General features: G+C 40.3%; 1 protein-coding gene across 1 annotated transcript; it reads right to left on the reverse strand.

The window, feature by feature from the left end:
• Positions 1 to 2,245: 2,245 nt before the first annotated feature.
• LOC144248188 (3'-5' RNA helicase YTHDC2-like) lies at positions 2,246 to 27,061 on the reverse strand. Its single transcript, XM_077790068.1, has 27 exons — positions 26,887 to 27,061; positions 26,168 to 26,258; positions 25,626 to 25,819; positions 23,819 to 24,018; positions 23,047 to 23,213; positions 20,504 to 20,606; positions 19,175 to 19,331; positions 16,868 to 16,975; positions 15,627 to 15,775; positions 15,102 to 15,237; positions 14,622 to 14,748; positions 13,599 to 13,664; positions 12,621 to 12,805; positions 12,374 to 12,470; positions 12,210 to 12,297; positions 12,030 to 12,110; positions 11,506 to 11,588; positions 10,479 to 10,584; positions 10,222 to 10,341; positions 9,596 to 9,868; positions 8,976 to 9,102; positions 8,327 to 8,532; positions 6,838 to 7,033; positions 5,621 to 5,730; positions 3,903 to 4,192; positions 3,330 to 3,507; positions 2,246 to 2,530 (listed from the first exon to the last, which is right to left on the reverse strand). The coding sequence occupies exons 1-27, from the start codon at positions 27,059 to 27,061 to the stop codon at positions 2,486 to 2,488; spliced, it is 3,858 nt and encodes a 1,285-aa protein (XP_077646194.1). The 3' UTR covers positions 2,246 to 2,485.
• Between the last annotated feature and the right edge of the window lie 186 nt (positions 27,062 to 27,247).

Consider the following 27,247-nt stretch of genomic DNA (forward strand, 5'->3'; position numbering starts at 1 on the left):
ATGTGGGCTCCCCAGGTAAGGTGTCAATAATCGTTCTGCAGTCTGGGTTTGCACTTTCTTTCACCAATTCTATACACAATCTATGTCACAAAGGTTCATTATCTACCTGTTTTTCAATAGCTGCAGCAAGCTTTTCCACAAACTGCAAAAATGGTTCTCTCATCCCTTGTTGTATAGTAACATATCTCTGTTTTGGAGCTGCCATTTCCATTGTTTTAATTAAAGCACTCATGCCTATTTGCCGAGCTTGTGTCAAAATTGAAGGATCCCACCTTGCCTGTAAATCTGGGTTAGCAAAAGGCCCAGTGCCCAATAAGGCATCAACACCCACAGCATGACGAGTCGTGTTGAGGCAGCTGCATATTTGTTAAAGCTGTGAGCTCAGCCACTCACCTCCGAGTTTCTTGAAACACACCATACTGTACTGTTTGGAATAAAACTGTAGCAAAATGCATGATATCATAAGGTACAAGCATACTGCATTAATTACATGTATTAATTGCATTACCTCTGAGGAATTAATACCAAACTGAGCCACTTTCAATTGGAGATCTTGCACAACCTTCCAGGCAAAGACATGATGACTGTCATCCTGCCCTATTCCAGGAACTGCATTAAAAACTGGAAAAGCCATAGGATTATCACAGGCAACATTTGCCTTAACACTCTCCTCCTGAGGTACTTTTGGGGCACCAAATCTTTCTATTAGGTCCCAATTTTTTTATTCAGCTGCTTTCTTCCTAAGAAATTCCCAAAACTTCTGAGGCTGTCATGGAAGCACAGTTACTTGACACAGAGGCAAAGTCCATGGGGCAGTAGGGCTAGATTTATTAGAAGCTGAACTGCCAACAGTTCCCTGCCCCACCTCAGGTGTTACTGCGGGTGACTCTTCACTTGATTTCCTGTCACTGTCCAGCAGTGGAGGATACGACCTTGCAACTGTTCATGCAGCTCAGAGGGGGGCGGGGGGCAAATGGCTGGGCTAGAGTGGAGGGGTGTAGGTCTTAGATTCAAAGAAAAACCATAAATTTCTAACCAGGTAGAAGCTTGAGAAAGTGTTGAGAAAGAATGTAAGTTCTTTATCTCTCTTGTTCACATTGTTTATAATTAGGTTTTACTACTGTACGTCATCCACTGCACACCAATAGGGTGACATGTTTTCACTTCAGGACCAATAGAGTTGGTCTGCACAAAGCTCTGTATAAAAGAGTGATGTATTTTGAAATAAATCAGTTATAGTCTCAGCCTTCTGAACAAAGTCTGTTCATTCCCATCCTGCCTCAACAGCGTCAGAGGGGAGCAGGGGGCAGACAGCTGGGTTTGTCTCTCTGCCAAAGACATTTCCGCTAACTGGCGCAGTGGTGCAGTGTATAGAGGCACCGCTGAAAGCTGCTGTGCAGGTGAGATAAAGAGGCTTAGGAGTCTGAGAAGGAGATACTCTGTCAGTCTGCCCAGAAGCCTTAGCAGCTTTCCCAAAAGCTTCAGCATCCAGCCCAGAAGCTCTGGCAACTTTCCTGGAAGCTTTGGTAGCCTGCCTGGTAACTTCCATGGGCACCTGCACTTTCTTCAAGGATGTATGCAACAAGTTCCCCATCAGAGGCCCCATCTGACTCATCCCTCCCATCAGACTCCTTTATCAACCCCAAATCTTCATCCACCTTGTACTCTGCTTGTTCCCGCTGTTTTCCATTCCTTTAATGCCTCAAAAGGCGATCTCCAAGTAACAACTAGATTGACAATAGTTTTATCTCCCGCTCAGGTGACTTCCCACAGCTTGTTCCTGACTTTTTTTCCAACCTTTAACACTAAATGCTGTGTCAGGATCAGTAGCAAAATCCTATGATCTAGCCCACAGCAATATACTACAAAGGGCATAGTCTGAAGTAGTAATTCCCTTATTTCTTAACAAAGCTTTCTATGTAGCCAAAACAGTCTCTTCCTCTTTAGATTTATCTCCCATTATCACTAGTTGGTGCCCCACCTGCTTCCAGGTGTGTTGATAGGAGAAAATCAGGTCAGGACTTGCCTGTGGCTTCCACCCGCCACTCTCAGCTGCACCAGCGCCGCCTCCCCCGCCACTCCCCAGCGGGTCAGGGCTGCCAGTCGCTGGGACCCCGCGTGGCTCCAGACCGACCACGCTGCTCAGGCTGCTGCTCCACGCGGTGGGCACCAGCTGTCACTGGTATATACACTGCATCGTGAGGCGGTCGCCACACAAAGCACAGACCACAGGCGGTCTCAGATGGCAACTCTTTATTATCGAACATGACCTTTTATAAACTTTCTAATTGTTTATACTTCTTCTACCCCAACTGTTGGCCACAAAAAATCAACATAACACCACTGGTGAACAGTAACAGTGACTTTAGTTAACTTTCTGAAAATGCTTTATCCAGCTGCAGTTCTCTCCTTATCTTTCTCCAGTTCTTCTCTCAGCCTCCTTGGTAGCAGCCTTGGAGAGAGCTCTTGATCAGCTTCTTGCCTCTCAGCTTCTTTTTGCTCCTTTAGCTAACAGGCCTGCTGTTAGCCCCTTCCACAGTAATTCATCCATGAGGGGCAGGAAACAAGAATAGGGGGCAGGAAGCAGAATAGGATTAAAAAGCCTAGTGATTAATTAGAATTGGTTAAAATCTGACAGACCTTGAGATGACACCAAAATTCATCATCCTAGAGTGTAGCCTACAGCACACTACTCGCATTTCTATATTCGGGAAACATGTTTTCTTCCTTTTACGCTGTCTTAATTTAAAAGCTGAAAGATTCAAGAGGAATTACTACATCCTCCAATGAGTCCATGAAGTTTCCTCTGAATGATCTCCTTCGTGTTACTGCAGTCTACTATTCAAGTATATAGGGACAACTGTCACAGTAATCTCATTAAAAATGTGTGCTTTGTTAAAATAACCATCACAAAAATCAGTCCTAGTAAGGCAGGTAAGACAGAATCAGTATTGATACTGAAAATCTATTATGAATGCAGAAAAAGGCAGAATCCAAAAACTTCAGAAGTATGTATATAATATACTCATTTAGTTGAAAAAAACTTACACGTTTATTAGAACAAGTTTGGGATTTTTTTTAAATCTCATTTTTTCTACTTTGGATAGCTTTACCTCAGCAGTCCATAAATTATTTTTGCTGTATTAAACTAGTGAAACAAGGATATTTAGTCTAGATTTTTAAATTCCAGAAGGAAGTATTATGCAGTGTTACAAATGAAAAGCTACGTTAGATTCCTAATTTATCAGTAAAATACCTAACTGCAGAATGATATCAGCAAGAAATTCTATTATTTTGGAAGAGCAGGGTAGTATGTTAGAGAACTCTACCTTTCCAGACACTGGAGAAGAAGGAGTAGCACAGGGGCTGGAATAGCTACTGCTTTCTGCAGGTTTTACTGAGGACTGAGCTGATCTGTCATCTGAGGATTGTCCGGAGAGCAAAATGTCTTTTTCTTTGTACTTCTTTGGCTGGTGGAGTGCAGGAGAAGAAGATTTCACTGAAACCCTACAAAGGACATACCTTGAGTTTCACAAGCAGTCACTGAACAATTTACATCGACCTGTCCACCTACAGCATGACCACATGTATTACAGCAACTACAACATCTATTAAACCTAACTAAAAACTCATACTGACCATTCATTGCTTTTTAATGCTACTGTTAAACTTCTTCTGCTACTTCTCAAACATCACAATTCATGGACAATATTCCTGACTGCTCTCTCAAACAGCAGCCCCAGGTATGAAATACTTCTCTTTGGGATTACAATGCAGCATACAACAGTATAACACCTTCCAAATGTACTTCCACTGTTTTCACCTATTACTAGCAGAAACTTAAGTGATACTTGTATACATAAACTGCAACCTACAGTAAGCAGAAGACCTCAGCATCTTACTTTTCAGCATGAGAGGAGTCAGACAATTCTGTTTCTGTTGAGCTTTTTCTGCTGCTGGTTGACTTCCATGTAGATGCCAAAGGAAGTTCTTCACAAGTCACAGGCCTTGGTCTCTGGCCAATTCCTGAAGGCTGCTGCAGACCTGCAGACTGTTCTTCAGCACTCAGAACAGCTGTAATTGCTCTTACAGTTGTTTCATCAACCTGAGACCACAGCTTAGAAGGAGCTCGCATACGACGCAGAAACAAGCTGTGCCACTTCTGCCTGAGCTGCAGCAGCATACCAGCAGCCTGCAATGAATTCCAATTCTGTTAAATACTGATGAAAATTAGATCACACAGGTAAGAGAACCCTGTCTTTTCCCTATCAAGCAACACCTGGCATTCCAATATAAAGAGAGCCCAGAATTGAAGGCAAGACTAAGGTCTTGGGGAAGGGGAATAATCCATATTTAAACTATGATGTTAATTTGCTTTCTTTTCCTTGGGTACAAGGTCATTTTGGAAACATTTCATTTAGCTCTGTACTAAACTTAGCTTTGTATTGTAATTCCACAGACTTTTTTTTTCCTTCTTATCTTTCAAGAAAACTCAATCCTTTCATGCTTTATGCCCTTCCTCTCAAATCAGTCTCTACTCATGCACTCTTCAGTATAGTTGATGGAAAAGAGCTCTAAGTGATATTTTTCTTACATCGACACCTGGTCAAATGTGATGACTAAATTCAGAAGACTATTGTCTAATTCTGCTACCAGAAACGCTTCCATTACGATAAATTTTTAAAAATCACTCTTCTGGACATGACTAGGAGAGAGAGTATTATTATTAGAGTTGGTAAAGTTGTGTGTTTCATGACCCATAAACTGCAGCCACAGCTCCTCAATGACATAAAGACTTCTATTTCAAAGAGGATTTGAAATGTATCCTTCCAAAATCTGACAGCAACTTTCTCTCAGCAACTTCAGCTTCAAGTGCTCCTTTTTTGATCTGATTTTGGTTATCCTCTCAGAGAAAGAAGAACACAATATGCCAATGTGACTGTTCTCTCAGCTCCTGTCCAGATTTTAGCTTATCCCAGCTTGTGCTATGGCCTGATGGAGCACCATGCAGGCAGGACAGGAGGCCAGAAGGAGCAGAAGGGCCCTTATGCTGTCACTGTCACCTGCAGCTTGCTGTCCCTTGCAGTCATCATTTTTTGTCTGCCAGTCTCTTCAGAATCTGCTGACTTGTGGAAAGGGACAAAACTGCCAAGCTCAGATATAAAACATCATATTACCCAGAAAGTTTTTGAAACAGACCCAACAGCATCTGGATTGCTGAGGCTTTCCTGCTCCCTTTTGTGAGAGACAGGACACCCACACCAATATGGAGGAAGAGGGATGAGCACTCTCACTGTTGACTTAGGTGACTATTCTCTTTCTTTCTGCTGACAGGTAAAAGAAGAGAAAGGTATGGGTGACAGGTGATCAAACACTGCAACTTGGATTTTGAATACACAAATTCATGCAACAGACAACTCTGTGCCAAAGGGGATTGAAGCCGTTTAATTCTTAATGAGCTTGTGAAGTAAAGGTTAAATCACAGAGTACCTAGTTCGAGAGACCTAAATGGACCATGACATTCTTGGAGAAAATTCTTGGCTACTCAAATGTTACAAAAACCTTTTCACATCTTTTTACAATTCCTCTACATGAAGCAAACCCAGGAGTAATTTCTTACTTCAGGGTCCAGTTTAAGATGGAGCCATTCATCCAGCTTCAGCAGTGCCAGATCAGCAGACGTCCTATCCTCCATCTCACTGTCGCTGCTATCATTAGATACCCCTCCCCCTGAATTAAAGACAAAAGGTTCATCAGAATTTCCATATTTTTTCTACTATTATTTCTATACAAAAACCCGCATACTACTGTATTACCAGCAATATTTTTCCTTCTAAAATTGACTTTAAATGTAAACATTTGTAAAACTACCTCTTCTTTTCTGCAAATACACTGCAAAGTCTTTGCTCCAGATAGCAGCAATCAAGTAGCCAGACCTGCTGAAGGTCCTACTATGTAAAAACGTGGATTGATATGATGTGACCCAACTCATGTACCTTCACCAGTTTTCACAGGCCACTATACAACTTTTGCCTAAAGCTGTTGGCAAAATCACACATGCCTCTATTTCCTAGTAAAACAGCAGATTTAAAGACCCAGTAAGAAAAAAAAAATATGTATGGCTATTAATTAGGATTCTTTATTTTTCTTAAGTGCAATTCAGTCAGCATGAGTACTACTCTAAGGTTCACAGTTTAAAAGCAAGACAGGAAAGCTTTAGAAATAAGTTGGACTTTTAGTTTGATTCAAACTATGACAACTAGAAGCAGTTATTTTTGCTTCCATTCCAACAGGACTCAATTTAAATGAGAAAAAAAGAAGGAAATGTAAATATATTCTCTATTACTTACAGTTAATAGTACAGTTAACTGAAATTAAAAATTATCAGTAGAACATATCTTGAAAATGTATGTGTTAGCTAGAAGCAACATGACTTGTTTGCCATACTGATTGTTTCTAAATTATTCTGTTTGAATAATCTGGTTCAATGATTCAAATAAAGTAGTCTGCAGAAAGAGAACATGCATACTACACTTCTCAGTACCAATACTACAGTTCTCATTAGATATTGTGGCTGCATTCTTTCCTTACAAACTATACTGCAGTTTCTGAGACCCTACGACTGTGTAATTTATGGACTTGAATAGGTAAGGAATCCCAAAATAGAGAGATTTGTTACAGAACCAACAAACTCTTCCTGAATAGCTACAGGAATTATAACAGCGCTGTTTCCAGAATCAGCCAATATATGTATTAAATATTACTGAAAAATAAGCTCTGCATGTCACACGCTGATGTATACCAATGGAAACATCCCAAATCCAGACTCCAGTGTACCTTGAAAGGATGAAGATGCCTGCAAGGCATTACTTTGCAGTCTGGCTGGTCCACAGAAGAGGGCCACGGTGACAGGTGTCACAACAGAGCAGCACCTGATGTTTGCTGTCTTGTGAGCTCTCGTCATTTCATCATATATAAGCCAGTCTGTGGGGAGGGCCTGGATGGCTGCAGCTTGTCCATTTGCTGGGGCAATCTGTGGAAGAGCAGGTAAAACCAGGCTATTGTACCCTCTACCTGTAATTAATGTAAATTTGAACGTATTTCTCATTTTATCCGGAGACACTGTGGGTGCCTCAACCTGGCAGTGCCCAAGGCCAGGCTGGGTGGAGCTCTGAGCAACCTGGACTAGTGGAAGGTGTCCCTGCCCATGGCAGGGGTTGGAATGAGATAAGCTTTAAGGTCCCTTCCAACACAAACCATTCTATGATTCTGTATTTTGAGAATTAAATACATGTACAATTATATACATATAAAAATATACATGCATGTTGCTATCATGCTGGCATGGTAGTGTGGAGGAAGGTTTTAGAAAGGCCTTGGGAATGGTAAACAGAGGAAAAAGATACATTTATGTATGCCCCATTGTTTTAGAAAGGCCCTGGAAATGAGAAACTGAGGGAAAAGATACATTTATGTATGGTCCATTGTTTCAGGAAAGTCCTGCTTCAGCATTCCTCTCTAAACCCCCTTTCTCCCCACCCCTGAGCAGTTCCCATTGGACCTGGCCCCTGGGGCGGTTCTGATGTGCCTAAGATGAAAACTGTCTCTATTGTTTAGACCTTAACTCTTAATTCTGCTGTATAAAACTGTATCTGGGCAATAGCCCGGGGCTTTTGGTCCCTGCAACCGTTCAGGCAATACAACCTCTCTGGACAAGCATACCATTGGTCTCTCTTGGTCTCTTTATCTCGAATCCTAGCGGCGACTGAGGCAACGCTGCCGCTCGGACCGTGCTAACCCAGCCCTGCCTGGTGAGCCCAGGGCAGCGGGACCGCGGAAAACCCCGGCCCCGAGAGGGGACAGCTAGCCGGAGGGTCCCGGGGGGCCGGGGAGGGACGGGGGACAGCAGCGAGAACCCCCCGAAAGCCGCACATGCACATAAAAAAGTGTGAGAATTCAACCAGATTAATCAATTATCCTACCATGGTAAAACAAAATATGTTGTTTTAAAAAGAAATGTTAAAAATGAGTTTCAGAGAAAAACTTGCTTTTAAGAATAGGGATCATTATATCTTTAAAACAATTTTATAGCAGGGCAGTTTTTTTGCCTTTTTGTCTTTTCCATCTAGAGAAAGGACTAACTGAAACGACAGAAAAATGAATCAACTCCAATTCTATCAGCTGGGTAGAACAGTATTTTCTAAAGCTGTAGTGTTAAATGCCTATACTGCTTTTGAAGTACTGACAAACAGGAAAAGACATTTCTAAAACACGTGACAGATTTTAGTGCCCTTTTTTTTGAACTATGAATTCAAAGTGTCTTTACCTTTTCATATTGAGACTGACCAAAAACAGAGGTAGGATGAAATCGCACTTTCTTCTCCTTTGGTTCCGTCAACACCAGGCTGTCTCTGTCTACATGCACAAGATTGGGATACATCCCAGCCACTAAGGCACCTTTAATTACAGCCCAGTTCTCAGAGTTAGTATTAACATCTCTAATATCAGCTCCTCCTCTGGCTCTCACAAAACCTGACAAATGAAAGAGACAAAACAGTGCCATGTTACCTTGTGTTTGGCTCTCAAAAGGAGTCAGAAACAAAAGGTGAAATAAATGACTTCTTTGTTGCATTTTTCACCACTGCCAACCTTAACAGCACCAAGAAGAAACCATTACACTGAAATCCTTCCTGATAAGGGGTTTCATACTGACACAGAATACCACTATTTTCTACAATATAAAGACATTTCCTATGGGAATAATTCATTAAAACATGAAACGCAGTGGCATGTGGAGATGAAGGTGCTTTCAGTTTGATCAGCCACAATTCCTCATCTGCACCATACCCTGCATGAATGTGTGCATGACAGTGTATTTCAAATTAAGGAAAATTACACCAGTGAACATGATTTTTGTTACAATTTCTATATGCTTGACTTTAAAACAACGTTAAAATTGTTTCCAACTTCTCTACCTGAGGCTCTAAGCTGGCCAAGCACCTGTGTTCTCATTCCTGCAATGATTTCCATTGTGGCTCGGGACAGAAAGTTCTTTTCACAGAAGGCTCTCTCCCAGCCGTCACTGCGTGCCTTCTGCCATGCCTGAAAATGTTTTTACATTTGCCTATTAATTTGAAGGACTTAAACTAAAAACTGCAGGTGTTTTTTTAAAGATTACATTTATGTCAATAAAATGAATGCAAAACCCACTCTAAAAGTTAATGTATCAAACCAGATTATTTTTTCTGTTCAACAATTAGATTCTCTTTATGTGCTCACTCTAGTGATGATTATGTCAAATTAAAACAATAAATAAAGATCATTACATTAAGATCATGATTCAAAGTTCAGTGTAGTAGGATGCAAAGAGGCACATTGTTGAAACATTCAAAATTTTCTAGGGTTTGAAACAAAACATACTACAAAAAGGGTTCCCTCACAAATTTATGAGTCCAGTACACAGGAAAGGCACTAGGCAAAAAGAAAGTCTTCTCTGAGGACTTAATCACAGTCCGCCACTCTACATCCAACTGGTACATCTGCATTTTGCTTGGGTGATGTGCTGTGATTAGTACTCTCTGAAATGAAAGACTACCTGGAAAGCCCTGAGCAGGGCCATGTGGTCACTGAATGTCCCGGCAGCAAAACGCTTCCTGCACAGCACGGCTGCACGCTTTTGGGAGGCCAGCGTGGGCAGCACAAAAGGGTCTTGGCAGGCAAGAGCACAGGCAATGGTCAGAACAGGATCCAGGCACTTCAGAACTACAGCATACAACACCATTTTACCGAGGTGTGGCTCTACAGGTAATTCAGTCAGCTGATAACCAAGCTCAGTGAGATCTTCCCAAGGGTCCAGGGCATCTATGGTCTGTTCATAAACAAACAAACAAACAAATAAAGGAGAGGAGGATGGGTACAGTGGACAAAATCAATTTACAGTGAAAGCAAAAAGGATGTGAATAATGGACTTTAACTAGACTTGTTTCCAAACACTGAAGAAGCAAGTCAGACTATTAACAGAGACAAGACTTTGAAGCACTCTCTTCCCTTGACATGGAAAAACACATCCCCACACACAAAATGAAAACAGACAACAAGCAAAACTTCAAAACATCCTTAAGTAATTAAAAACAGCTTCAGTACAAACTGAAGTCAGTAAACTGCTACACCACAAATTTGGGATCAAACACAATTACCATCTAAACTTATTCCTTTTCTGACCTTAAGCATATGCACAGCATTTCTCACAGTTACAGCAGGCGGAGGATCAGGAGCTTTCATAAGAAAGTCTACAATTGGACAATTAATTGGAGCCAGAATTTTTGTGTACAAACAGATCTCCTGCAAGGTAAAAGGCAGAACAAAAAAAGATTACCAAGATTTGGAAGCAGCCGCCAAACACATGATTTGTTGCAATTAGTAGTATGGTTTGAGGACATTGTATTTTTTAAAGTTATAGTTTCTAACTGAACATGCACCTGAAGCGGCAGTCTTAGAAGTTCTGGAGATTGAAATTCCAACATATTCTGAAATCGGAGCCTGCTGAAGAGATGAAAGCAGACCCCAGGCTGACAGCGCCCAGCCCTTGAAAATAAAATATGGGAAGTTGTGAAAATGAGGATTTCTTTCTAAAAACAAAACCAAAAGCCAACAAACAGACACAGAAACTCAGAATGGAAAAGAAGAGGCACTACCATGAAGAAAGTGTTGTTAGGTCACATGCAACATGAGAATTTCCTAATCATTAATTATTTTTGAGAGTGTGGCAATTTTTTACTGTAATTTTAACCCAACACTGAGAAATCTGGAGAAAGAAAAACAAGGCTTTTCTAATGTAAAGTGCTGTGGGTTTTTTGCTAACCTAAGACCAGTCCAAATCTCAATCATCCTTTGTTGTAAGGAACCAGTTGCAAACTTTCTTGCTTCCCCTCACATCCCCTAAACAGAAGTTATCCTTGGAGTAAAAGGTAGAATAAAGATGAAGTAACTTGTGAGTGAATGAGGGAGGAATGAGCAAATTCTCTCAGTCATATACATCTATGTGCATACATGCAGCTTAATGCCAATATGATTGATTAAACAGGCATTTGTTGCTACATAAACTTCTGAGCCCTCCCCCACAGTGCTGGGAAGAATATAATCATGGCCTGTTAAGTCATGGATAGCTTGGAGAAAGTGAAATAGGCAGTCCTCTGCCCATAGACATGATGTGAAAACATTGTGACTGCGGGTGCTACGTGGGAGAAAGAGGAAGGAGAACAAATTAATGGGGGGAAAACAACCCAGACCTTTGGGAAATGCCTGAGCATCACTTTTCTACAACTTGGGAGATTATTCCAAGGAAATACATGCTGACGCCTACTCGTCTGCAGAGAACCAGTGTTGGCCTCTATGCAACACAACACCGGAATAGGCCAGAAACAATTACTATGTTGTGTGGTTTATTCTAAACATAAAGGACTGTGCATATCTGCAAAATGGGAACCACTATGAGGCATTTATTACCTGCCTTTTCTCTGGATAGCACTGGCTTTTGAAATCCACCCCATTTTTAGCACTGTAGCACAACTCAGTGCATCAAAAGACTTCTAGAAAAACAAAGAAAGGAATACAAACTGAAAACTCAATAGGGTACATGAAATACAAGTTACTAGTTAGTTAGATTACCAACAGGAGTTTTCTAAAAAGTATGAAATAGTAATATATACAGCAGCTTCTGAGACAAAGGTACCTTCTCAATTTCAAGTGAATTAATGAGGGTATCTCCTTTCTAGTATCTTAATGCTCCACAAGTTTTGAAATTCAAGATTTTCAAGGTTTTTGAGACGGATAGCTTACAGTATTTGTCTTAAAACAAATTCATGTTGAAGCCTTTCAGAAAGGACTGTTGCCTGACAGGCACTAGCTCTCAGCTAGTAAAAGCTTTTTCTCACTTTACTGTAAAGTAATAAAAAAAAAAAAAAAAGTTCTCCAAAATTTATACACTGTGTGTTTTAGAATCACACTAGGAAAATTTAAGGCAGTCCTACCTCTTTCACCTTTCCTGAGTCAATGACAAACACCACATCATTGACTGTTATGCTGGTTTCTGCAATATTAGTAGAAAGAATCTGCAAAGAAAAAACCCAAAACCACCAAAACTATAATAACTGCAAAAGCAATGGCAAAATAGGTCATTGTGGCATTGGAAAAAGTCCTCTAATACTTGCAATTTTGCGGATGCCAAAAGGTGGACTTTCAAGCACTTTCTTCTGGTCCAAAGTCTGCATACTTGAATGAAGCACGAAAACTTGGTATCTAATGCAAGACAAAAGGAACATTTTAAGGATCCTTAAAAGAAGCAATGAAAAGCCACAGTAACTAAAGGTTTTACCTGTGAGCATTATCAGAAAATCTCTTGTCATCCAAAACAATGCGGTCCCTCAGGCTCACTATCTCATCATACCCAGGAAGAAATATTAAAATTGCTCCTAAAAAAGGAAGTGGGTTTGCAAAGTTAAACAGAAAATTCAAATACATGTCGAATAGCACTCAGAAGGTTTTAACATCTGTGGATTGCTGAAAAAAGAGCATGATTATCAGAAGTCAAATCCACAACCACTGGTTAGGTATTTACCTACCTGCATCAGAACTATGACAGATGCTGTGAAGTAAGTGCATTATCAGATCCAGATCCACTTTTTCATCATCAAAACTGTGATGGTAAGCTGTCAGTAGCTCTCTGTCCTCTGCACTAAGGTCACTAGCACTTTTTTGGACCAGGGAACTGGAACTTTCATCCATGTTTCCAAATCCAAATGAAGCGCTGTAACAGGAAAATACACCAGAATCAAGGCTGCCCCTTCGGGTTTGCATTGAGCCATCAAATCAAACTTAGATTGAGACCAACTCAATTCAAGACTGTTGGTCTTGAATTCTGATGTTTAAGTGTTGCAGAAGGGAATCACCATACTATTACTGTTTACTGATTCCAATGTTAACCCAATGAAGGATGCCACTTTATTTATTAGTGTTAACTTTAGTTTTCTTCAACTTCATTGAAACACAACCATAAGCAAAGGAAAGTATAAAGATACTTCTCGTTTATCTGTTCAAGTAAAAATATTTGAGAGATATGTCTTCTCCAAAAATTTCCCACTAGCAGAAACTACACTAAGAGAAATTATAGTAGAGATAATCTTTACAAAACACTACCACAAGTATGACAACTGTAAGTTAATCAGAAAATCATTCTTGAATGGCCTAGTGTACACATTACTTCTGCAAATTTTCTTTAATATGCCTATTGCATATAAAAAATATAGATAAAAACACATTACAGATTTGTTTCCAAAATAAGCATGTGAAAAGAAAATGGTACATAGTATAGAATTAGCAAGTTGTGCAAGCATAAACAATATGCTATTGAGTACAAACTTTTTTGCTGTTTATTTTTTGAAATACTCCTATTCTTAAAAAAAGGTATTGCTATTAAGTCCAGATTTTAGAGCATGAAAAGCTAAAACCTGTTCTGATTAGAAGAACACAAATCTCAAATTTCCCATCACAACTCTATGTATATCATATACAACTCATTCTGCAAAACAGTTACAGCTTACCTGTAGGATTCCAACAGATGAACAACCTCTGTCTGTCCAAAGTGCCTAGCCCAGTCCACAGCCATCCTGAAATAGTTGCACAAGTATTTTTATTAGACTTTTCACTTCAAAAGATGCATATGAAGAGCACATCAGGAGAGGCAATTGACATCAGACTTTTGTACCCATTTCTGTATTGACATCAGTACTGTTATTGCTGGATCTGCAACTTCCCATTTGAAAGTGCTTGAATAGGTGTTAACAGCTGACTTTTAGGTGACTACAGTTCTTTACCACAACAGAATGTCAGTTTTACACAGGAGCAAACATGCTCAAGGAAGTGAGGAGGAAGAAGGTGCCATTCCTTTAAAAATGGTGCAGAGATCAGACCTGCCTGTTTGCAGTATCCTTGAAGTCATCTCAAAAAGTCACACCCCAGGCATAACATCTGGCTATTTCATGTCTTTCAGAAGCTGTCCTCACTATGCAGTTCACCCTTTTAACTTTAAATTGCATTTCTTCCCCAAGTTATTCAAATGTTAGTACCAAATATCAGACCCCTGGAATCCTAATTCTTATCATTCCATACTACAATTATTTACTGTACTTCCCTGTTTATATGAAGACATACTCCATGACCACAAAACCTGAGTTTCTACAGATCCACAAATATTTTTACATGCTACAATATATTTAGAAACATAACAGAAAGATCTTCTGATATGTGTAACTCCATGAAAATAGGAATTGCCAAATATTTTGGTTCAGTTCAGTAGATTACAGTTGTTCTACTAACCAGTATCCTAAACAAGACCTACTGAAACAAAATTTATAGCTCACAATCAAGACCATGTAATTAAGAATTCAATTTAGAATTTACAGAAAACAATGTGATTATCAGGAGTTAGAAATTGTTGAGGCTGTCAAAATCTATAGTTCTTACAGCAGTGTGATAAGCTAGCAAATTAATTTAGATGTTAAAGAATTTTCTTCCTCTCTCCTATATTGACAAATAAATCTATCTTTTGGTTTCTCTGTTTTTACCAGCCATTAGATGATTTGCAGTGGATACTTGCTCCCATGCTGATCAACTGTTCTACTTGACTCAAAAAGCCTCCCCCTGAAGAAATCATCAGAGCAGTCGCACCAGTTTCACTGTGCCTATAATCAACTGAGAAATAAAAAAAAAAAAAAAAATCCAGCAAACCCAGTAGAAATGTTATTTTTTCATCTAAATATAGTACAAATACTGCTTTCAAATTCCAGCCCAAAGAGAATTTGTTTCCTCACTTTATCTCTGAAGTTAGTTCATATGAATTCTACACTGTTTTAGAAACACACTTCTGTCAATACTTCAAAACAATAACTAACTAAACAACTCATTATTTCTGCTAGCCCTATCATTTTTCAGTCAGCATCAGAATGCAAAGGTAACACCATTTGAAACTGGAGATAAAAGTAGCCATAAAAATCTAAGTACATCTGAGGTTGCTCTTTTCTTATGCAATAACACATGAAACTTACCACTGACATTTTCAGTTAAAATAAGATTTAACAGCTGAGCAAACGAATCAATATCTTTATGCAACCAGATGTCAGAAAGACAGGAATCCATTTCTTTTACTATCCACGGTTCAAGGCAATTCACATCTTTTTCAGTCTGAAGATAAAAAACAATATTGAAAGCTTAATCTTTTCCAAGAGTTGTCTTTATTCTCATACATTACCCACAAAGAATTGCAATGGTTATTTTTCCCAGCAGCCACAGAAACCCAGCACTCAGGTATCAGTTCATGCATTGATTTTGTCATACGCAAGTACGAACACAATGGCAGTCGAGCCATTTGATCTGAGGAAAAGCTGTGTGCAACCACCCGAACTGAAGAGCACACTTCAGCTAGAGCCGTTCATCCTCATCAAGTAATCTTTAAAATACGTTAATGTCCTGAAAGATTCGACAGAACTTTAGAAAACAGATTTTAAATGGCTAGTAATACAACACAAATATAAACACCTGTAACATCTCTTCCGACTAAAGAAAAAACTTACCAGTTGATTAAATACTGTGTCACCGCCATCATCCAACCGTTTGTACTCCTCATTTGTCCTTGGAACCGATTTTTGTCTCCGAGATGTCCCTTTGTTAGTGTTATCTTGAGCTGAACACCACTCAGCAAGAGTGTTCTTCTGTTTCTCTTCTAGAATGCAAAGTATTCCCCAAGAAAGTTTTAGAGTCATATTTATTATCCATTGTTTTCTACTAAAAAAGTTAGTCACAGCAGGTTTTACCAAGTTTTACCCATTCAACATCTTTTTTTAGTCTAGAATGCTACTACCAGTCCAACAGAAATGACATGTTTAAGGGTACCCAAAGTGCACTGCACCAGGGCTATAAAAACGAGGTAAAACCCAACACTTTGGTGTTTAACCCCCCAAACCTCCATTATTCCAAACTACTGCATTCAAAGTATCTTCCTTAAGTAATCACCTTCCACACAATCTCAGGCCAGATCTTTTTCCACAAATGGAATTCTGAAGACAAGTGATACAGTCCCTGCATGTAACAACTTACTTTTCTACACCAGTGGAAGAAACATCAGAAAACACCAGTGTCCTAACTGAACTTTTCTGACCCCAGTGATCAGAGATGAGCACTGTGATCAATACCCAGTTAGGACTGGATATTGAATGTTATAGCTTTGGGGTTTGCATTTTTTACTTTTCCTTTAAATAATCACTGGGATCATTACTTTCAGTTGCCAGGAAAACTTCTGAAGCAGTATCTACTTAATCAACTTAAAACCAATGATGTTTAGCTCAAGAGTGTTAACACTTAAAAAAATACATCCATGCCTGAAGAAAGCAGTGAAAAATGTTACTGAAGGGAATACCTTGTCCATTTAGTGCAAGATGTACAAAATCATGCCTGCTTTAATAGCTGCACTTTAATTTGCACCCAAAGGTACAGAGCATCCTATGCTTCTTTAGCATTCATGTGGGCAGAGCCCCCAGTTATATATAACTCTACAGCATAATAATTAGAAAAAAGATGACATTCATCAACTGAGTGAAAACAGAATGCAACCACTGAATCAAAGTGATCTTTTTTCTTTAATTGCATAAACTATTTCCATAATGTAAATATTGACAGCTTAAAGATACTTGCTGTCATCTAAATCACACTCATTTAATCTCCTGACTCTGGAATTTCAACAGAAAATAATCCTGTTAATTGTTTGTTCAATCAATGATTCTCATTGCCAACCCTTAGAATTAACAAGTCTGCTGACCTTGCTGCTTCTTTTCTTTGTACTTCACCATCTCTTTGCTTGTATACCCAGTGCTTCGTAAAATGTCCTCCAGAAACATCTCTTTAACTTCAAAAGGTCTCCCTTGGACTAAAATAGAAAAAATCCGTAAAAGATCATATATTCACCAGCTTCACTTACAGAATTAATTTTTTAAAAAACTACCTTCACTGGAGTTTATTTTTCTCGAAACTGTACAAAACAAAACATTTCCAAAATCAAATGCCACCTTGTTTCTCCTCAACCTCTTCAATTTTATGAAGTGTTCCAGCAGATGTTCGTAAGATTGACAATTATTAACTACAATTTTTTTTTAAACGAGAAAAAGAAAACAGCTGTTTTTGTTTAGGCTTACAGACAAGAACTTGCCATGTAAGTCTCCCATCTGGATTAAAAATGTAATTAAATAATAAGCAATTAATACAGCTTTTTGCAAGGTTCCACACAGAGACAGTAAATCTTTGTACTGAACTCCTTTCTTTTCATGAGAATCATGTGAGAAGGCAGCCTTATCTCCATGTCCTCTACTAATTCAGCAAAGCTGAGCTTTCTTTACTGAATACTTCTTGACAGATGAGACATCCCAGCGGCCTTTACCTTCTGATAATTTATCCTGATCTCTTTTTCAACAGGACTGTTTTCTAGACCTTATCTGTCGACATTGCAGGATGCTTTTTGCATGAAGATTAAAATCTCTACATTTTGATTTCTTGTTCCTTAACCTGACTCAGGAACACTCAGGATTTTCCTTCAGAAAGAACAATCCACAATTCACATACTTTTAGAAGCTGGTCACAGAGGAAGCCTTCCAACACTGATCACAAACTCTGTGTACTACAGCGATCCACAGCCACAAAATGTGGTTTCTGTGGTCAGGATTTTGTCAGCCGTATTGCTGAAGGAGACTCAAACCTTGTATATTAAATTAACAGACAAAGCCACTTCTTTTAATTCTTAAATTAACCAAAAAAAAAAAAAAAACCAAAAAAAAAACAACAACAACAAAAAAAAACGGGAAAAAAATATCTTTTGAATTGTTATTGGCCTGTTACATAACCAGCACAAACACTGTGGTAAACTGGAGAGATTGGGAGAGATTGCCAGCAGATTTTCCAACACAAATTGACCGATCTGAAAGAACAGGAAGCTGCAAAAAGACTAAACTGGAAAGTCATACAACAATCATAACTGAGGCACTCCCTTGCAAAAAAAATTCAAAGAACATGAAATCACGTGTAATTTCCAGATTCCTGTCTCCAACAAGCTGCAAACCTTATTCAACTGGGCAGAAATTCAAAACTGAGAACTAAACAATTCCATCTGCAAAAAAAGGAAGGAAAAAAAGGTTTCCTCCTCACAAACATTTGCTAAAATAAACCAGTAAGCAATCCCATTTCCTAAAACCATTGAGATTTTTTTTAAAAAGGCTGACATGCAGAGAGTCTACCTGATTGTCAGATAAAGCATTTCTCTTAAAAGCTACTTTTCAAAACACATTAAAGTTGGACATTACTGTTGAAAAAGTAAGAGGATTGCAAGGTGCCAGAGGAGGTCACCCATGCAGAAAACCTGCAAGCCAGGAGGGTGGGGCAAAAACCGCAAACCCACAAAAACCCGCAATCTCCCACGCATTTACATTTTGGCTTTACTAAAGATCAGTCAAATGAAATTAAACCAGCAAATAATGGTAACTTTTCTTTGCATTTGAATGTAGTCTAACTGCAGATAACTGAGTCTGCAAACAAACTAAGCAAAACTGGATGTCTTTTCTGAATATTTACCTAGATGAACAACTACTAATTTTCCTTAAATCAGAGAATCATGTGATTCTTTTTTCATGTGAAACCCAATCTGCCTAAGCCTGTATTTCTGAACTGAACTGGTACAGTTATCTGTGTTTTATTCAGTAACCAGTGACAACCTTCACAAAGCCTGAAGAGTAAGATCCTACTGGAATGCACTGATATATATCACACTCATGTAGCTCCTAAGTCCTGTATCAGCATGAAGACAGAACTTCAATAACCTCTTCCTACTTCTTCAATTAAGAGTGGAGGGGGGCAGGATGTACCTGCATTTACAGAACTCCCAGTGACTCAAACACTTCACTTTGAATGAGGTGCAAACAGTCAAGAAACAAGAAACCTGCATACAGAAAGAACAAGGATTCCTGGAATTCTCAGTGTATTAATCATGTGCCTTTACTCAGAATAATTTGCTACAGTTTAGTAAGATCTGTGAGTCTCAGGGCAGGTATACTCAGACTTAAGAGTTAAGATCAAGACTTACTATGTATTACTGGGCAGCTTCCAAAATACCTAATAAAGAGATTTGCATCTAGAGCAGCACTAGAGAGAATTAGTTTTAAATTATTCTGGTTTTGCAGCACATCTCTCAGTTTTATTAGCAAGAAGTCGCTGAACCTATCCCTCTCATGTACTTCATCCTGTAACAAAAGGGGAAAAAAAGAGATAAAAAACCATCACAGATTCACAACTTCTGACAAAAACAAACTTCTCTAAAAAAAAAATACATGTTTTGGTGGCACATTACAGAGGCCTTAAAATGTGTGAGTCTAGTTTAAGTAATAGGTTTTTTTTAAAAAAACTATCCATAAAGAAACAAAAATGCCTCAAAAAGTTTTTGTCAGCGCTGAGTGCATTGCAATGCTGAAGCTGTAAGCACCTTAACTTTAGAGGCTAAAGTGAGTATCTGAAACCTCTCTGGTTTTGTATTTGAAGCCAAATTTCAAGAAAACACCACAAACTACAAATCTTATTTTAATAAATTCTCACTTCACCACTGATAAGCATTTAAAAAAATGTATGACACCACATAATCAGAAAAACAGACAAATTGCTTAGACAAGTCATACACAAAGCCTATAAGTTAAGGTACATAACTGATTAATCATCTTTTTCATTCTTCTGTTTTGATTTATATTATGAATGAAGGAAACAAGGACTCAAAATACAAAGTTTGTAGGCTGACATCAAGAATGTATAAATCATTCTCATGCTTTTTTAACTCTGATAAACAGGCAGGCACCTAAACTTACCTTTTCATCTTCAGTACTTAAGTCTTGCCAAAAACATTCTAGTTCCCTTTACTTATTCAGTTCCATCATAGGAATATTGACATAATCACAAATGAACAATCTGAATAGTTTGCTAGCAATTAGACTCCACATTATCTAGAAAACTCTGGGCAAACAAATGGACTGAAAACCTGTATTGCTAAAACAAATGGTAAGAGAAAATCTGACACAATCACATTGAACCACATCAAGGTAAGCCTCCCTAAGGATTTTCTGCTGACCATGGAAGTTCAGAAATATTTACACTTCTGTCCCTCTCCACTCCTCCTGATTCCACACTTAACCATTGGCATGAAAATAAGATATTTTTACAGGAAAAACGCAAACACACAGAAAAACACCAAACTGCACGAAACATGCATTCTACTCTGAGGACTCAGAAAGTCTTTGAAGTTGATTCAGATTCTACCAAACAAAAACACCTAAAGTGCTCAGCAAATTTCAGTAAAACAAATGAGGACCTCATTTTCCAAAGCAATACATATTGCTCCACCCCACATGAAAGACCACAGGATGCTCACCACAATAACATGGGTCACGGTGGAGAGAGTGCTGTCTCCTGCCATCAGCGTGCCAAGGAGCATGTCATTAGTGCAGAATGTTACCAGCGTCTTTGGAGAAACCCTATGGATCACATCACAGAGACAACTCAGGGGTTTGCACCATTTAAAGCTTTCCATGGATCAAAAATTAAAGCAGCTGCTGACCAGAAGAGAAATTACAGTTCTCTCCTCAAAAGATTCATGCACACCACTTGTTTTTAAACTATGCCTTTTCCCAGACATTTCCTAACAATTTGTAGTGCTTGCGCCTCAAAACTCTGGACAACGTATTAATTGAAAGAATAAGATTCAATATTAATAACTAAGGAAATAAAAGAAAACTGTGAAGAAACCCTGCACGTCATTCATTTTACTAGAAAATTCCATGTGGAAAACCAGGTTCCAATTCCTCAGCCTGTGCTTGGATATAGCCTTTGTACTTGTCTACACGTGGTGGGATGAGCCTGTCTGGACGCCAAGTGCCTACCCAAGCCACTCTATCTGTCCTCTCCACGGGCAAGGGAGAAGAAACATAACAAAAAGACTCCCAGGCCCCAGAGAAAGATAAGGAGAATGTGGGTCTCTCCCACGGGAAAGTGGGCTCTCCACGAGCTTCTCCAATATGGGTCCTTCCCATGGGCTGCAGTTCTCCAGGAACTGCTGCAGCACAGGTCCTTTTCCACAGGGTGCAGTGCTTCAGGAACAGTTTGCTCCAGTGTGGGACCCCACAGGGTCACAATCCTGACAGCAAACCTGCTTCTGTGTGGCTCCCTCCCCGGGGCCGCAGCTTCTGCCAGGAGCCTGTTTCAGCACAGACTTCCCAGAGGATCACAGTCTCCTTCAAGCATCTACCTGCTCCAACACAGAATCCTTCACAGGAGGATCCCTGCTGCACCACGGACCTCCACGGCCTGCTGGGCCACAGCTGCCTCACCATGGGCTGCACCATGGGCTGCTCTGGCACCTGGAGAATCTCCTCCCCTCCTGCACTGACCTTCCTGTGTGCAGAGCTGCTTCTCTCACATGCTTTCACCACTCTTCATGAACTGCTGCCTCTGTTGTGCAGGTTTTCCTCCCCCATTCCCCACTGTCCCAGAGGCACTATCACCATCGCAGATAGGCTCAGCCTTGGCCAGAGGCAGGTCTGTCTTGGCTGGCACCGGCTCTGTCACACACGGGAGAGGCTTCTGGCACGTCCTCACAGAAGCCTCCCCACAGCTCCCAAAGCCTTGCCTTGAAGACACAACTCATTACAGCTGACTAAATCACAGAGGCATCTGCTTGATCCTCTGGTTTTTCAGGAGGTGAAAATACTGAAATGTTACAATTCCATACCTGGGGCACAGTTAGCTGTCCCAATAAAAACAGCAATTCTCACTACTCCCTCTGCTACTGCCATCCTAAAAGAGCTGAAAAGTTCCTCTGTACTGTACTCTACAGCTTTTCTCTGGAAGACAGTTGAGAAAACCTTAAAAATTATGTTTCTGTCTTACTAGAAACACCTCTCAACATCTCCACTCCAAATTTCTTTTGTCCACAGCTCAAAATATTGTTATCTCCCCCTTTCAGTGTTTCCCTGGAGTAATTGTATTGATTTTTCTCAAGCTGGATTTTCTGCACTGCTCCCAGTAATTCTACCATTTTCACCTGACTTTGCTCTTCTTCTGCCAGCATAGTACTTCCATATATTAATCATTCGGCTTATTTGTGACACATCTTCACCAGCTCTTCTAATCTCTTAATATCCTTGTGAGCTTTCATACACATATTTGAATTCTTATTGTGGCTTCATTGTTCAAGTGCATTCATTTTCACCAGCTATGTGTTATCTTTGTTCACTCAAGCAACACAACCTTTAGCCATCTTCTGGTCACTCATATCTCAACTGCTGGCCTTTCCCTGAAATGTCATTTCGCTACACGGTGCAAAGATGTAAAAACCCCAAACAATCCATTCATGCTCTGATTTACAGACAAATTCATCAAGTGATACTGAAACCTCTACTTTTACATCACTTCATGTTTTAAACACAGCAGCTGAAGAAGAATACATTTAATCCAGGCTAGACTGATAAATAATGCTCAGCTTCATCAGTCACATTCCAATTTTTCTGTTTTCCCTTTTATGGCTCCTATCAACTCTCACTACATAACATTTGTTACAGCATGCTGGTTTTCACACCTACCTTCAAAGCTTGCAGACGTTTTGAATCCACACATGTTAAAAGCAGAGAGGACGGGGAAAAAAAGAAGAAAGTGTAGACTTGATCTGAAAATCAGACAAGGATTTCCATGCAGAAGAAATCAACAGAAAATACCTGAGATTCAGTTCTGTAAGACAGCCTTCTACATGAAACTGCAAAACACAGGAAGAAAGCCATCCTTTTCACTCTTACGTATTCCTTACCTGCAGTAACGTATCCCATCTGTGAGGCTGCAACACAAACATACTGCAGTTTCAATGTACACAAGATTCACAAGACCAACACAAGATCAACCGACACTTAGAAATATCATTGGTACCTGCTCTCTAACCGGATCTGGTAACCAATTGTCTGGCCAATCTTCTCTCTTCTTTCTGCTGCCACTCTTTCAGCCACTGCAACAGCTGCTAAGCGTCTTGGCTGAGTACAAAACACACGACAGGGAGTTCCATTCTTGTAGCAGTCATCAAGGATAAATTGAGGGATCTGTAAAGAAGTGGTTCAAATTTGCTATTTGAGAAAGTCACAGCTTTGTTAGCACAGGGAAACCATTAACTGCATATCAATATTGCACACTGCAAAAGACTTTTCATTACAATTATCACAGCAAGCATATCTGAATCAGCAGAAAGTGAATTTCTAAGTATAACCTATTTAGGTTTTTTTTAAAGAAAAACCTTACAGTGCCTCCCTCCTGCTTCAGAGAAATCTAAAAAAAAAACAAAGCCCTGCAGATAATCTCACATTTTAACACAAAAAATAGATTACTCTGGATACTAAGAACAGAACTAGCCTTAGAAGAAAAAGGGTTATACAAACATCACAGCCACTTTCCCTTCAATATTTTGTATTATTTTAATGAAAAAATGGTATCTACCAGAAAATTGTAAGGAATCATTTTTGCTTCTAGTACCTATCTAGAGGCTTAGTGTTTCAAAAGCAAGAAAATAAATTGGAACAACATTTTCAATCATACAGGAAAAGGAAAGCCTTGAAATAGCATCAAAGTACCCCATATCACAAATTTTACACAACTGGCATTAGTTTAGAATAAATACTGTTATAGTTTTTATTTCATTGAAGCAACATACCTGCGTCGTTTTTCCTGATCCAGTCTCTCCTATAATCAGAACGATTTTATTGTCCTTTATGGTTTGGACAATTTCTTCCTGTTTTTCAAGAACTGGTAGTGACTGCCTGAAGGAATCAAACTCTGATTCCCCTCTTTTCCCTGGGACCTGGGGGATACCATCATTAAGTCGACCACTTGTCTTGTTTACTTCTTTCTTTTCTGTGAAGACAAGTTAAAAGGTCATTTATGCAGACACAGAGGAAGGTCACAAAAACACTGCTTAAAAATTACTTAAAAATGTACTTAAAAATTAACATTGATGGCTTTTTATGCATCCCTGTGGGTAAAGTGACAAACCCATCACACATTTAGACGTCATATTTATAGCATGTCCTGCAGTGCTTGCAATAGGTATTTTTCAAAACAGTTATTACTTTCATAGGTATTTTGAAGAAAACCAGACTCTTCCAGATCATTGCTCCAAGTCAAAAAAGCCTACAAAGAGCAAAAGGAGAAACAAACTAAACCAGAGAATATCAGCCTGGCGTATTTTGGTGGCCTTTGTATCTGCGCCCACATTTCACACCTGCAGTTCCCCCTAGAAATACACACTGACAGAGTTAAACCTTTAAGCTATTCCACACGTTTGCCTGAAATCATACCAATGCAAGCATGCTGTATCAAGAGCCCTGGCCCCCACGCAGCAGTGCGATGTGTTAGAAAGCAGTGCATAAGTAGCCAAAAAACAGGCACATCTTCTGAGGGAGCTACTTCACATCCATCATTGCAAGTGCTACTCTATATTTCGTTGAGAATTATTCTCTGGCAGAATGAAAAGTTTGCTGTAAACTCAGTTATACATATGTAATGCCATTAACAGATTCACATACTAAATTTCAAGCTCTGTTGTACCAAGACAAACGACTAAGAGATCAGGAGAACTAAAAATACATTCTTGAGATGCAGAGAAAGGCAAATATTAGACTGTTCATTAACTTATCCCTTACATTCCTAAGACATTGCATTTCAGTACTTTTATTACAGCTTCCCTCTGGTTCATATAACAATCCTATTAAACAACTAAAACAATTGGAAATAACAGCAAAGAAAGCACGTCAAGAAGAGACACCACGTATCAAAACCATGCAATTAAACAAGGCATACTGGTACAAATGTTTTCTGTTCACTACACCCATCTCTGCACACAGAAACACAGTGCAACTCTTCCACTTGTAGCTGCTAAAGCAATAATTTAGATGAAAACCTTGCTTTTAAAAAGAACCCCAACATTTCGACAGAAGTTTGTCTTTCCGTGAACTCTTCCATATTCAAGAAATCAAGAAGTCTGGACAGTAGTCTCTTAAGGACCAAATCTATTTTGTAGAGATGAAGAAGTAAAAACTGAAATTTTTGATTTATCAAGGACATTAATTTCTATAAGCAGAACAGACAACCTCATTTTCTAATATAGGCGTTCTTATGGCATCACAGTAACACTGACTCTTCAACCCCACCTCATAGTTACTTCTGTGAAGCCACATTTCAAAATGTGCTTCCAAAAAGATTTGGCTGGACTGGCTCAAAGATTCTAAATTAACACAACACAAGGTGGACATCTCAATGTGCATGATATGACTTCCCAAGTTCCTCACAGCACCAGTTATAAAAGACCTTAAAAGTAAGGAAAATTAATGCATTTGTTTGAAGGTGTCTGTTAGGACACCAGAGGGGACAGAGCAGGAAGAGGTTTGTTTTGTCACTGGGTTGCAGGTGGTTTCGAGTGGTGTCGATGGACAAGTCCAAATCAGAACACATGCTGAACGTACCAGATTCAACAGCACAGGCACTTCCTCGCTCTGTCCTTGGCAGGAGCTCCGCGCGTTCCTTATTTGTGACGGGAAAGCGCTGAATTAGGCTCCGAACGGCGTGTTTCGTACAGAGAGCCAAGTCACAAGTCATGACTGCGTGTGCCTCTGACACATCCTTCTTCCTTACAGTCAGGTATCGATTGGCTCCTTTTCTGTCAGGGGGAGGGAAAACTTATTTTAGGAAAAAGGAACCTACTCTAGGTTAACTTTTATCTGTCAGGGTATGAGATGCTAAGCAAAATCTTTGGAAAAAAAACAGAAATCACAGTGAGAACCTTTTTTAATGGAGCCATTAAATCCACAAAGTATAAAATCAAGCTGTCCCAAAATGCATACAGCAATGAACAAAGATGCTCATTTCTGTAGTTACTTTTACACTTTTTTTTCTAATACTATTCCTTGCAACACAGTTGAGGATGTTGAAAACATCAATCAGGTTATCATTAGTCTTGAAATTCTATCATCTGCACCAAAGAACTGAAAACTGTACCCCGACTCACCCTTTGCTTTTAGATACCAGTCCAAGAGACTGACAGAGCCGGTGAACAAATGCTCTTTCAGTACTAGTGAAACTAGAAGGAAATTCCATCTCTAGAATGATAAATAATAATGAAAAGACAGTAACAATGCAACAGGCAGTAATCTTGACAACTCAATGTTACAGAACACAGAATTGTTAGGATTGGAAGGGAGACCACCCAGTGCAACCCCCCTGCAGGGTCACCTGGAGCAGGTGACAGAGGAACACATCTAGGGTTTGGGATGTTTCCAGAGGGGGAAATTCAATGCTTTCCCTGGGCAGCAGTTTCAGTGCTCTGCCACTCTCAAAGGAAAGAAGCTCTCCCTCATGTTCAGGTGGAACTTCTTCTCTTTGAATTTATGGCCATTGCTCCTTGTCCTGTCACCAAAAAGCCTGCACCGCCTTCCTGGGACTCATCTCGGAGATATTCATATGCATTAGTGAGATCCCCTCTCAGTCTCCTCTGGGCCAAACAGGACCAACTCCCACAGCTCTCCTGATGAGAGACCTCCATCTCAGTGGTCTCTGCCGGACCCGCTCTATCAGCTCCCTGTCTCCGTGCTGGGGAGCCCAGAGATGGACACAGCACCCCAGCCGTGCCTCACCAGGGCCGGGCAGAGGGGCAGGATCCCCTCCCTGACCCGCTGCCAGCGCCCTCCCCACACCCGCAGCTGCCCCGGGCCGGGCCGTGCCGCGCACCCGCCTCGTCCCCGCTCCGGAACCGCTCCAGGGCCAGCTGCGCCGCTATTGCCACCACCTCGTCCACGCCGGCGGCCCCGAGGGGCTCGGCCCGGGCGCGCACCGCGGCGGCGGCAGCCCCGTCCCCCGCAGCCCCGCCGGGCTGCCGCCGCGGGACCCGCCCGTGTCGCGACATGGCCCCGACACGGCCCCGCGCGGCCCCGCACGGCCCCGACACCGCCCGGACCCGGGGCCGCAGCCGCTCGGCCCGAGGGCGCCGCCGGGGTGGGGCGGGGCCGGCTGGAGCCGCCCGCAGCCGAGCCGGCCCCGGCGGGAGGAAATTGGCGCTTGTGCCGCCGCTCGGGGGGCACGGCTGCCCGAG

This window comes from Lonchura striata, chromosome Z, assembly GCF_046129695.1.
Source record: "Lonchura striata isolate bLonStr1 chromosome Z, bLonStr1.mat, whole genome shotgun sequence".
In the NCBI taxonomy this organism is placed as follows: domain Eukaryota; kingdom Metazoa; phylum Chordata; class Aves; order Passeriformes; family Estrildidae; genus Lonchura; species Lonchura striata.

Coding starts and splice junctions, on each gene's coding strand:
- LOC144248188 (XM_077790068.1), bottom strand. CDS start 27,061: ATGTCGCGACACGGGCGGGTCCCGCGGCGGCAGCCCGGCGGGGCTGCG. Junction 26,259..26,886: donor CCGGAGCGGGGACGAGGCGG/GTGCGCGGCACG, acceptor TTATCATTCTAG/AGATGGAATTTCCTTCTAGT. Junction 23,214..23,818: donor GATCAGGAAAAACGACGCAG/GTATGTTGCTTC, acceptor ACTTCTTTACAG/ATCCCTCAATTTATCCTTGA.